At 33.8% G+C, this 11,809-nt stretch overlaps 1 protein-coding gene across 2 annotated transcripts; it reads right to left on the bottom strand.

Annotated features, from left to right (window-relative positions):
• Positions 1-8,268, bottom strand: LOC145123367 (valine--tRNA ligase, mitochondrial 1-like). Of its 2 annotated transcripts, XM_079058580.1 has the most exons (21): positions 8,184-8,268; positions 7,801-7,973; positions 7,631-7,693; positions 7,364-7,533; positions 7,180-7,252; positions 6,927-6,992; positions 6,763-6,846; positions 6,597-6,674; positions 6,386-6,469; positions 5,919-5,998; positions 5,675-5,732; positions 5,292-5,594; positions 5,045-5,215; positions 4,761-4,960; positions 3,510-3,912; positions 2,146-2,397; positions 1,561-2,061; positions 1,374-1,480; positions 739-838; positions 512-657; positions 1-420 (listed from the first exon to the last, which is right to left on the bottom strand). In XM_079058580.1, exons 2-21 carry the CDS (start codon positions 7,870-7,872, stop codon positions 222-224), a joined length of 3,210 nt encoding a protein of 1,069 aa, XP_078914706.1. In that variant the 5' UTR covers positions 7,873-7,973; positions 8,184-8,268; the 3' UTR covers positions 1-221. The 2 variants fall into 2 exon arrangements, with proteins under 2 accessions (XP_078914706.1, XP_078914704.1); XM_079058578.1 differs by having other exon boundaries at positions 512-838.
• Between the last annotated feature and the right edge of the window lie 3,541 nt (positions 8,269-11,809).

Below are 11,809 nucleotides of genomic sequence, written 5' to 3'. Positions count from 1 at the left end.
TAATCAAGAGCGAGTCTTTGTCCCCGTGGTTCCAACTTTTCGGGTGTCATAATAAACTGAAATTCTTACTATAACTTGTGGCATGCTTAACAAGAAAACTAAATGTCATCACAAGGTAAAAAATACACATAATTTCACAAAAATTGTATCAGAATCTTCAAATCTTGTTCCCATATAACTCAACTATCATCAAATATTCATTTCAACAAATGCCTCGATGATCAGTCAGTCATCTGAGGGTTGACTTGTATCTCTGCTCTTACAGCCACTTCGCGTTCAAAGTGCTGAGTAGCTTCCTCACAAGACAACAATTGTTGCATTAACATTGTCAGTTTGGCCATGTTTTCTTCTTTTATATGTTCCGGAACCTTCTCTTCATACCCTTTAGCGCTCATCGCCTTGTTCAAACTATCCTTTTGCCTGGTCAAAGTCAAACATGGAAGACACATCATTTTCTAATATATGTTGTTGACTTAATACAGAAAGAACATGTGTTGATTAATTTGCTTACTTTTGTAACTCTGTCAACTTTGTATTGAGCTTTTCACGTTCTTTTTTGACATCAATGGCTCCTTGAAGCTTTAGATAAACAGAAAGTGATTGGTTTACAACTGATACTGCACATCCAGCTGGAGCAGCATCATTTTCAGTCAGAACCTGAAAACACAATTTTAACCCCAAAATGTCAGAGATTACAAGGTTTTTTATGCGGAGGGTATTTTCGTCTTTTTCACATACCGTGAATGAGGATAAGTTGGCTAAGGTTGAAACCTCCATTTCATGGCGTCTCAGAAAGTCTGTAGTTTGTTCCTTTCTAGAAACTGCAAAGCCAGCTCGCCTGTCCCCCAAAAAACAAAAAGAATTTTCTTTTATGAGAAAATATAAAGGGAAAACTCCATAAAAGTCCTTATATTTTGGACTCATAATCAATTTAGTCCTTATATACTTTTTTTATTCAATTAAGACCCAAAAATCGGCAATCGTATTCATTGTGACCCTTTTACCCGGTCAACAGGTCAGCCCACTTTCAAATTTTACACTTTTGGGCTGGTTTTTAAATTTTATTACAAATTTGGTCTAAAATTTACACTTTTGGCCCAGATTTCAAAATGTTATTACGAATTCATCCTAAATTTAGTTTTTTTACATTTTGTTTTTCAAAATTTTGCTCCGAATATGTTTTTTTGCTGTATAAAATCATATTTACACAAAAAAAACATATTCACATAAAAAAAATCTTCTTTTTTCTATATAAAAACATTTTTATATGAATAGAACAAAAATTTACAATTTAAAATTATTGAAACTAACCGATTATAGCATTGTATTGGTATAATTATATAAAAGATATTGCTATAATTATTTTCCAATACCTTTCATTTCTTTCCTGTGCAGGCATGTTTGCCCTAATTGATCTGAGTGATTTTACAGCAGACTCAACCACCTCCATCTCATATTCCACCTTTTCATTACTCCATGACTGTAAAAAAGTGAAAAGTAACTAACATTTTACCTTCATTTCATCTCATATTAAACAATTAGAAAAATGAAAAATCTAACCTCAACAACCGAAGGGTAATCACAAATCATAATAGACTTCTCTCTTTCACAATGCTTAGGCGAAGGAAGTCGTTGCCACAGCTCTTCAGTAACAAAAGGCATAAACGGATGAAGCAATCTTAACCCAGTATCCAAACACACCCACAAAGTATCTTGTGCATGAGCCTTTGAAGCTGCCATTGATGCATCATCACCAAAGAAGTAAGGTTTGATTACTTCAATGAAGATATCACACAGCTGAAACTGCCACCATGAATATACTGCAGTTGATGCGTCTGAGAATTCATAGGATTCTAATGATGATATGGTTTTTGATGTGGCTTTGTTTAGAACTGAAAGAATCCATTGGCAACTGAAGGGCATGTTGTTTGGGTGTATTTTTGAGGGAGGGGTATAATTGTCACCAAGTTTTGTCATTGCAAAACGTACTGCATTCCATAGTTTGTTGCACCATTGTCTGTATCCCACCACACGTTGTATGTCTAGATTGATTTTATCAGACTGGAATTATGCATAAGGAATAATGTTAGTTTGAATACAAACAACTCAAAAATAGATGATAAGGGCATTTTGGTCTTTTTGTACCTGAGCAGTGTATGAGACAAGGGCAAATCGAAGGGCATCTGCCCCACATTCTGGAATGCCATTAGGAAAATCCTTTTTTTGCCCCTCAGTGGCAACCTTTAATTCATTAGGGTCCAAATTACCCTCCCCTAGTCTCTTGTGAAGACCCTCTAAGGTAATTCCACATATGACTTCAATAGGATCCACCACATTGCCCAAAGATTTTGACATTTTTCTCCCATGTGCATCACGAATCATGGGATGTAAATACACCTATACAATAATTATTAATATCTTGTTTTAATTCTAAAAAAACAGTCAAATAATTAAAACAAAATCATGTTCTTTGTGCTAAGATATTAGTCATAAGTTCAAGAAATAGCAGTGCCTTTTCATAATTTGTGTATTACTGAATTGTACTTTCAACTTAAATCTTATTAAGGCATTGTACTTAATATTACATTATACTTTGAAAAATCTACCCAGTTATAGTAGTGAGTTTAATGTCATTGCTACAACTGGATATATTTTTTGAAGTACAATGTTGTAATAAAAAGAAGGATTAATTTCAAAAACGACCTTATATTTTATGTTTTTTTCCGGATTAAACCTCAAAAAAATTGCCTAAGAAAACCTTGTATTTTTTCATTTTTTCCGATTTGGCCCTTTGTCATTTTTTTCCAAAAAAAGTTGTAAAATGTAAGGGAAGCATTTAGAAGGTTGAGGGGTTTTTTTGGAAAAAAAAAAATACAAAGTTGAGGGCTTTTTTGGAAAAAATACAAAAAATAAATTTGAGGTTTAATCCGGAAAAAAACACAAAATATAGTCTTTTTTGAGATTAACCTATATTTTGTGTTCTTTTCCGGATTAAACCTCAAATTTATTTTTTGCCTGAAAAAGACCTTGTATTTTTTCATTTTTTTCGAAAAAACCCTCAACTTTGTATTTTTTTCTTAAAAAAACCACTCAACCTTCTAAATGCTTCTAAATAAACCCTCAACTTTGTATTTTTTTCTTAAAAAAACCACTCAACCTTCTAAATGCTTCTAAATAAACCCTCAACTTTTTTAGTTTTCTCGAAAAAACCCTCACACCATACAAGTTTTTTTTTGGAAAAAAAAGACTAAAAGGGCTAGATCGGAAAAAATGAAACAATACAAGGTCTTTTTCAGGCAAAAAATAAATTTGAGGTTTAATCCCGGAAAAAATTACAAAATATAAGGTCTTTTTTTGAGATTAACCCTAAGATATACAGGTGAAGTTTATTATAACAAAGCAATAACACCCCTGATGATGATATAGGGCTAAAAGCAGGAATAGCATCCTGCTTTCATTTCTTTCTAAAATTGCATTATATTTGAAATAATTTTAAAAACTTAACTAACCTTTTGGAAAGGTACATCACCTCCTAATTTCATCCCAAGCATCACCATACGAGCAACCCAAAAGAACAAAATGTCATGCCCGGTTTCAAGAACAGCAGTTGGATAAAAAGTCTTCAAATCTTGAGTATCATCAGGCCACCCCAATACAGATAATGGGAAAAGCCCTGAAGAAAACCAGGTGTCTAAAACATCAGGATCTTGAGACAACTGAAACTTTTTTCCTGAAAAGACCTTTTTAGCCTCAGTTTCAGCCTCTTTCTCATCCCTAGCAACCACCCAATGATCCATGTATGCTCCAAGCTCCTTCAGTTTATCATCCTCCAATGTCACATACCATGCAGGAACTCGGTGGCCCCACCAAAGCTGCCTTGATACACACCAATCACGAATGTTCTCAAGCCATCTGTAAAATTTTAAAAATTTTAAAATTAATTGCTGGAAACACCAAGATACTTTGGTTTATTAGTGTCCCATATACTTTGGAAATCCTCCCAATTGTAATTGGATGTGATTCATATAAGGGTTAATCTCAAAAAAGACCTTATATTTTGTGTTTTTGCCGGATTAAACCTCAAACTTTACATTTTGCCTGAAAAAGATCTTGTATTTTTTTATTTTTTCCGAAAAAGCCCTCAACTTTGTATCTTTTCCAAAAGGGTTAATCTCAAAAAAAGGCCTTACATTTTGTGTTTTTTAAGGATTAAAACTCAAATTTATTTTTTAGCTGAAAAAGACCTTGTATTTTTTCATTTTTCCCGATCTGGCCCTTTTAGTCGTTTTTTTCCAAAAAAAAAATTGTATAATGTGAGGGTTTTTTTGAGAAAAACTAAAAAAATTGAGGGTTTATTTGGAAGCATTTAGAAGGTTGAGGGTCTTTTCGGAAAAAAATATATATAAAATTGAGGGTTTTTTCGGAAAAAAAATGAAAAAATACAAGGTCTTTTTCATGCAGAAAATAAATTTGAGGTTTAATCTGGAAAAAACACAAAATATAAGGTCTCTTTTAAGATTAACCCTTAATATAATAACTTGGTAGATTTTCTGAGTGCAATGTTGTAGTAAGAAATTAAAGTAAGATGCTAATGCTATAATTAACAAATCAATGAAAGTATGTTGTCATGTCTTTCATTTAACCCTAATAATAGCAATATATAGATGTCAGGCATGAAAAGACAATCTATGAAACCAACAAAGAAAAATGAAGCTAAAAATGAGAATTTAAAGGAAGAATGAAAAACTAAAGAAGGTGACCTTTTCCATTCAGCAGCATACTGTTTTGGAAGTATATCAATTTTCTTGTTATTTTCATCCATTACAGCATCAAGAGCTTCTTTAGCAATACCATTGCAGCTGACATACCACTGAGGCTTAATCATAGGTTCAATCACATCATTGCTTCTAGAACAAACACCTAAACGCATCTCATTCTTTTCTTCCCCTTTATAAAGCCCCTGTATTCATACACATGACAAAGATAAGAAGGGTATTCACATCTTTTTGGGGTGGGACAAAAAGTTAACAAAGGTATTAAATACCTTAGATTTCAAAGCCTCAGTTATTGCCACACGAGCTTCAAAACGTGGCATCCCTACAAACCCTGAACCTCCATTACTGTTTATCTTCCCATCATCAGTAAAAATGTTAATGAACTCAAGTTTATGTCTCTTTCCAACTTCAAAATCATTCGGATCATGTGCTGGAGTTATCTGCATAAACAATTAAACACCATTAAAACAAAAAGATATGGTTAAAAATGTTTTTAGGGTTTAGGGTTTTTATTACCTTTACAGCACCAGTTCCAAATTTAGGGTCAACAAGAATAGCATCACAAACTATAGGAAGTCTTCTGCCATTAAAAGGATGAGAAGCAAACTTTCCATGAAGATGAGTGTATCTTGGATCTTCAGGATGAACAGCAATAGCAGTATCTCCAAGCATTGTTTCAACTCTAGTTGTAGCCACTATGATTTCTCCAAGATCTTCTTCTAAAGGGTATGCAAAAGAGGTTAAAACACCGAATTCCACCATGTTTTTGTACCCAGGGACCTTTAGAGGTGTCTTCTCTTTGATATCAATGTAGTCCACCTGTAAAAATGCAGGGGTAGAAATGTAAAATGAAAGTAATTGATGTGTATAAATGATGAGAGAAAGGATTTATGGTGTACCTCAATGTCAGATATTGCAGTTCTCAAGACACAATCCCAGTTGACTAGCCTTAGGTCTCTGAAGAAAAGGCAAAAGGGTATCCGAAAAGTTAAATTATAAAATGAGATGTCAATTAACAAAAATTTGAGGGAAAATAAAGCTTTTGTTAAATAAAAATTTGGGCCAAGTAAAAATGCTTAAAACCCTTGAAAAAACACCAAAGATGACTGAAATGATATTGAACTTTGTTGATGTGAATATTACCTATAAATAAGACCCTCCTTGTAAAGCCTGACAAAAGCTTCTGTTACAGCATTTGACCTTTTTTCATCCATGGTAAAGCACTGCCATTATTAAACAAAAATTTATAAACTTGTCATACATATAAGAAATTAAACATAATGATAGATCATCAAAACCTCAAATGAAATAGATATCAAATATATCTTATAGTTATCTTTGGAAAAATAAAAGTAGTTTAACTAATATTTCGAGTCTTTTCAAAAAAGATTTATATCATTGAGATTACATAATAAAAACAGGCTGCATTGTAACTTTTTATTTCATCCCATGATGAAATGGGAAAAACCCTATCCAAGGATAGAAAAATCAATCATTTTGAAGGAATATCATATTCCTTCATGAATAGTCCATTCAATTCCATTATAAAAACAAGCAGCTTTTCTCATTCCAACGGAATCAACAATTCCATTCCATTCCTTAGGTTTTACCTCACGTGACCAATCTAGAGATGCACCCAAACGCCTGAGTTGTTTCAATATGGTCCCACCATATTCCTCTTTCCATTGCCATACCTATCATTCATACCAAAACAACACAACATCTTTGAAGTTAAGTTTAACATGTTATCTTCCAAATTGATGATAAATAGTAAATAGTGTCACTTTGAAAGCAAGATATAACATGTGAAGTCAGACTCACTTCCTCTACAAACTTTTCTCTTCCCACATCATGACGTGTCATTTTTCTCTCTCTCATGATTTTCTTCTCCACTACCACCTGTCAATGAAACTTTGTTAGATAAACATAAGAAAACTAACAGTATATGTAATGATAGTAATATTTATTCCTTAAAAGTAAACTGAACCTGAGTTGCTATTCCTGCATGATCCATTCCAGGAACCCATAAGGTATTGTATCCTGACATTCTCCTCCAACGAATAATCGTATCCTACAATGATAATCAATATCAAATAAAATTGAAAAAAGGAAATTGTATAATTCATAAAAGATGAGGGTAAGTCATGAAACCTGGATAGCAGCAGTTAAAGCATGACCAATATGTAGAGCTCCAGTCACATTAGGAGGTGGAAGAACCTGCATTTACACATAAACAAAACATCCATAACCAAATTACATTAATCAATGCCTTTATACAAACAACAATCCCAAAACCAATCTGACTAAAAAGATCTATAGAAAGTAGAAACATCATTGTTTATGAATAGTTATGGAAACTTATGAAATAGCAGAGAAAATCACAAGTTAAGTGCTAGAGACTCACAATAGTGAAAGGAGGTTTAGAGCTGCTGGAATTTGCCTCAAAGAAACCTGACTGCTCCCACCATGCATACCATCTAGCAATGAGTAATTTTAAAATAAGGAATAAGATTACTGATAAAAGTATTTATCAATGAAATTTGAGCTAAATGATGTTGTAAAAGAAAAGGAATTCATAAAAAACTAACGATTTCTCCACTGCAACAGGAGAGAATTGCTTTGCCATTTGTTGAGAAAGTTTTTTCTTATCACCAGAAGGTGTTTCTGGATCTATATAGTCTTCTGGATTCTCTTCACTTGCATCTGCTCTTACTGTTTTCTTCTTACTGGCTTTTGAGATAGAAGGCCCTTGTTGTGCCTTAAATGTGTATAAATTAAATCAATTGATCATTAAACAAATATTATTACAGTTTCACTAAAGTAAGCTACTATACTACTTAACAATCTAAGGTTACCTTAAGTTTGGCTGCTTCCGCTTTTTGTGCAGCCTTCAACCTTTTCAATTCTTTCTCTTTTGCCTGATTACAAAAGAAAACAAAATGAACTTGAGTTCCTACTCAATACAAAGTTAATATCAGAAAGCCTAAGTAGAATCGAGTGGAGTTGAAAAAGTAAAAGGAGATACCTTCTCTTCTTTCTTCTTCTTCCTCTCACGTTCCTCCTCGGAAAGAAGCACATCCGGATTTGTGTTTGTCATGCTGGTGGCTGCGGTGGAACTTACAGTAGTTTCTTCTCCTGAAGCGGCTGATGAAAATCCAATTTGCGTTCTCTTTGCCCAGACGTTTTTATCGTATTAGCCTAAAACACATATGGGATACTTTTTAACAACAAAATCGATTTGAAACTAATCCTTCCTAAGAAAAAGCAGCTAAGCAAATAAGGATTCATACAAACAAGTAATACATCTCACAGTAGAACGCTCAATCTTACAACTATTTACACATCGATTATGCATTTGAAATCAAATTCAAAATCAAAAAGAGAGAAGATTTACGATCGCAGACGAACCAGAAGTATAGAGTATGGAGGCTGAGGAAGGGTTTGGGGTTTTTGTGCGTAAAATAAGAAGCTCTATAACTTATATTCGGAGAATTTAAATTTTTTAATAAAAGGCAATTACTGATCTATCCGAATTAAAAAAGAGTTTTTAGCCAAAAATTAATAAATGTCCGAATATAGTCCACGAAACTGTAGGTTTCGATATATTCGTCTACTGTTTCGTATTTTTTATAAAAAAAAAATCATATTTAAGATATAAAACCGTAGGTTTTTTAAAACCTACGGTTTGCTTTCGTTTTAGCTACGGTTTCCCAAACCGTAGCCTACGGTTTTGGGGAAAAATACGGTTTTTTTTTTCTTTTTTTTTCATTATAAATCCACGTTTTTGGGGGTTAATCTACTGTTTTGTTAAAAAATCTACGATTTTTTTTTTCATTTTTTTTTGTAATATAGAGTATTTTTTTGAGAATTATTTTGATTAAAAATAGTGTTTATAAGATTTAGAATTATTTTAACAATTATTTTGTTAAAAAAATTTAGAATTGTTTATAAAATGTAGAATTATTTTGACAATTATTTTGAGAATTATTTTGCTAAATTTTTTTTGTAAATTTGACTACTTTTTTGTTAAATTTGACTATTTTTTTGTTAAACTTGATTACTTTTTGTCAAAGTTGACAATTGTTTTGAACCTACCCTATATATATTAAGTATTTCATATTTTTTAAAATATTTCATATTTGGGAAATTTTCTTCTCTCTAGCTTCTTTATTCTCCAAATTAAGATAATGAGTTGTAACGAGTATTTCGTATTGCTGATTACGGATGGAAGATGGGAATTTGTTAATTCTCAATTATCATATGTTTGGCCACCGGGATACAATCCGAGAATGTTTTATTTAGGTGTTGAATTTTACGAAACCACCACGTTCACCGATTTTGTTAATTTGGTGAAGTGCAAGATGGGTCTGCCCGAAGAATCAAAAGTCAGTCTGGCTTATTAACATCCAGAACAACTCTATTATTGTGGTATTGTTGATGATCGTGATATTAGAAAGTTGATCAAGGTAATAAATGTCGTTGGAGATAAATCTGTGTCTGTCTATGTGGTGGTTGAAGAAGGCGTTTGGCGTAACGAAGTGGATGATAGAGGAAAGGCATCTGCAGCTAATTTATCAAGTGGAAAATGGAGCAACAACCCAATAGGTAATTTTAAAAGTCTAAGTAAAAGTCAATATCATAGTGTCGCTGAAAATATAAATGTAGTGTCAGAACCGATTATGTATGTTACACCGGAGAATTATAAGTATATCAGTGATAATGATGTTGGTACATATGTTAATGATGTTGGTGTAAATCATTACTTTGACCAAAAAAAGCACTAGACGTGGTGAATAAGGTTGGTGATGAATCTTGAAAACAAGAAGTTCCATTTTTGCATGATGGTGAACTAAAAGGATATAGCGAGTTTGCGAATTGTGACAAGTTGGATATATCCGGCCTACAGAGTGATTCTAACGAAGAAGAATTTGATGATGAACCTAAACTTATTTATTCAGATACCGTGTTTCATGGTATGCCCCCATTGCCTTCGTGTCCTGTAAACGATGATGTGAACATTCCATGTCAGAGGGTGGATATAAATGAAGAGATTAAGGTTCTAGACATTTTTGATGACAAAGAGTTGCTCAAGCTTGCAATTGAAAGACAATGCATGGAACAATGTAAGCAATATAAGACTACCAGATCGAGCAAAGAAATGTTCGAGGTTGTTTGGTAAAAAATTGTTCTTGGATGGTTAGGGAAAGGGGAATCCAATCGACTACTGCTTTCCAAGTCACAAAAGTTGTTGACCAACACACATGTTGTGCAACAAACTTGGAGTCTAATCATCGACAATCAAAGAAAAAGGTACTCGGCCACTTTATCGTTGAAGTATTGGCCGGAGATTATAATAGAGTTTATAGGGGTAATGAAATTGTGAGGGACATCAATTCGAAATTTCCAATCAATATCTCATACCAACATGCATGGCGGGCAAACCAATATGCGTTGTTGATGTTAAGAGGTACCAAAGAGGATTCATTCACCAAACTACCAGCGTATCTGCACAACTTGGTCAAGCACAATCCAGGAACTGTTACTCAGATAAGAACAGACGATGATGATCGGTTTGAGTTCGTGTATATCGCGTTGGGTTGCTCGGTAAGCAGTGATAATTTTTATAACAAATATAACATATGAATCCTAATTGGTATTTGTTAATGCAATCAAAAATAATTGTAGGTACGAGCGTCCATCAAATATTGTAGGCCGACCCTTATAATTGATGGTGGTCACCTAAAGGGTGAATTCAAGGGTACGATGTTGCTCGCAGTGACAATGGATGGTCAAAACCAAATCATGTCTGTTGCTTATGCCATATGCAAAAGTGAATGTACGGAGACATGGTCCTAGTTCCTTCGAAAACTATGTGAATGTATAGGCAACGTGGAAGACCTTACAATCATATATGATAGGGCTCCATCCATAGCGACGTCAATTGCAATCCTCACGCCATCATGGAATATGTGGTATCCATTTGTATTTCAACATTTCAGCAAAATTGGAAGCAGCGATACAATACACTCATTATTTTGGGAGACATGCAAAGCCTATACTATTAAAAAATTCGATAATGGGATGAAAAAAAATTAAAAAGGTAAATGATCGTGCATGGGAATACCTACAAAACATCAATCCAGAAAGATAGGTCAGGGCACATTTTCCTGGGAATCGGTATTTTCTTATGACATCAATTAGTGCGGAGTCGATAAATTCAATGTCAAGATTTGCAAGAAAGATGTCAATATTGATGTTGATTGAGTTTTTTCGTGCAACAATGCAACAATGGAGTTTTTAGAAACGTAATGTTGCAGATACTAATATTTTATATATAATAGTACTTGAAATGTTATTTTACTACTCATATGATATTATGAAATTATGTCTATTTTTTTAGCTGAAGCAAAAACAACACTCACCCCATGGGCTGAAACGATTATACAAGCAAATAAGAATGCTTGTAATAATTGGATGGTGTACCCTATCTCAAATAGTAGATTTGAAGTGAAAAGCTCTACTCATAAAAGTGTCATTGTTGATTTCCAACAAAGAACCTGTACATGTAGGCGGTGGCAAATAGATGGCTTACCTTGTGGCCATGTCATAAAAGTACTCACAATGAACCGTTACGAAGACTGTTCGGAATTTGCTTTAAAAACTTACTTTACAGAGACACTGAGGAAAACTTACGAGGAGTCTGTGAACCCCTTACCAAGTCCATCTGAATGGGAGATGCCCGATGATTTGATGACTGTGAAGCCATCCATAAAGGAGAGACGTCAACCGGGTAGGCCAAGAAACACTGGTCGTATTTCGTCGCAAGGTGAGCGTCCCATACGACAAGAATGTTCTACATGCGGTCAATTTGGACACACGAGGAACGATTGTACGGGTAGGGGATCGGGGAGCGGATCTGGGGGAGGAAAAAATCGTCACAAAAGGGCATAATGACTGATGAATTCGCATCCGGAAGCGGGTCACAAAACGAAAGCGTGTACCCTAATTTTGATTTCAACAACACATTTGATTTA

Source organism: Lactuca virosa, chromosome 7 (genome assembly GCF_052849685.1).
Source record: "Lactuca virosa cultivar CGN04683 chromosome 7, Lactuca_virosa_CGN04683_v6, whole genome shotgun sequence".
NCBI classification, from domain to species: domain Eukaryota; kingdom Viridiplantae; phylum Streptophyta; class Magnoliopsida; order Asterales; family Asteraceae; genus Lactuca; species Lactuca virosa.
This window is presented reverse-complemented; position numbering and strand designations above follow the sequence as displayed.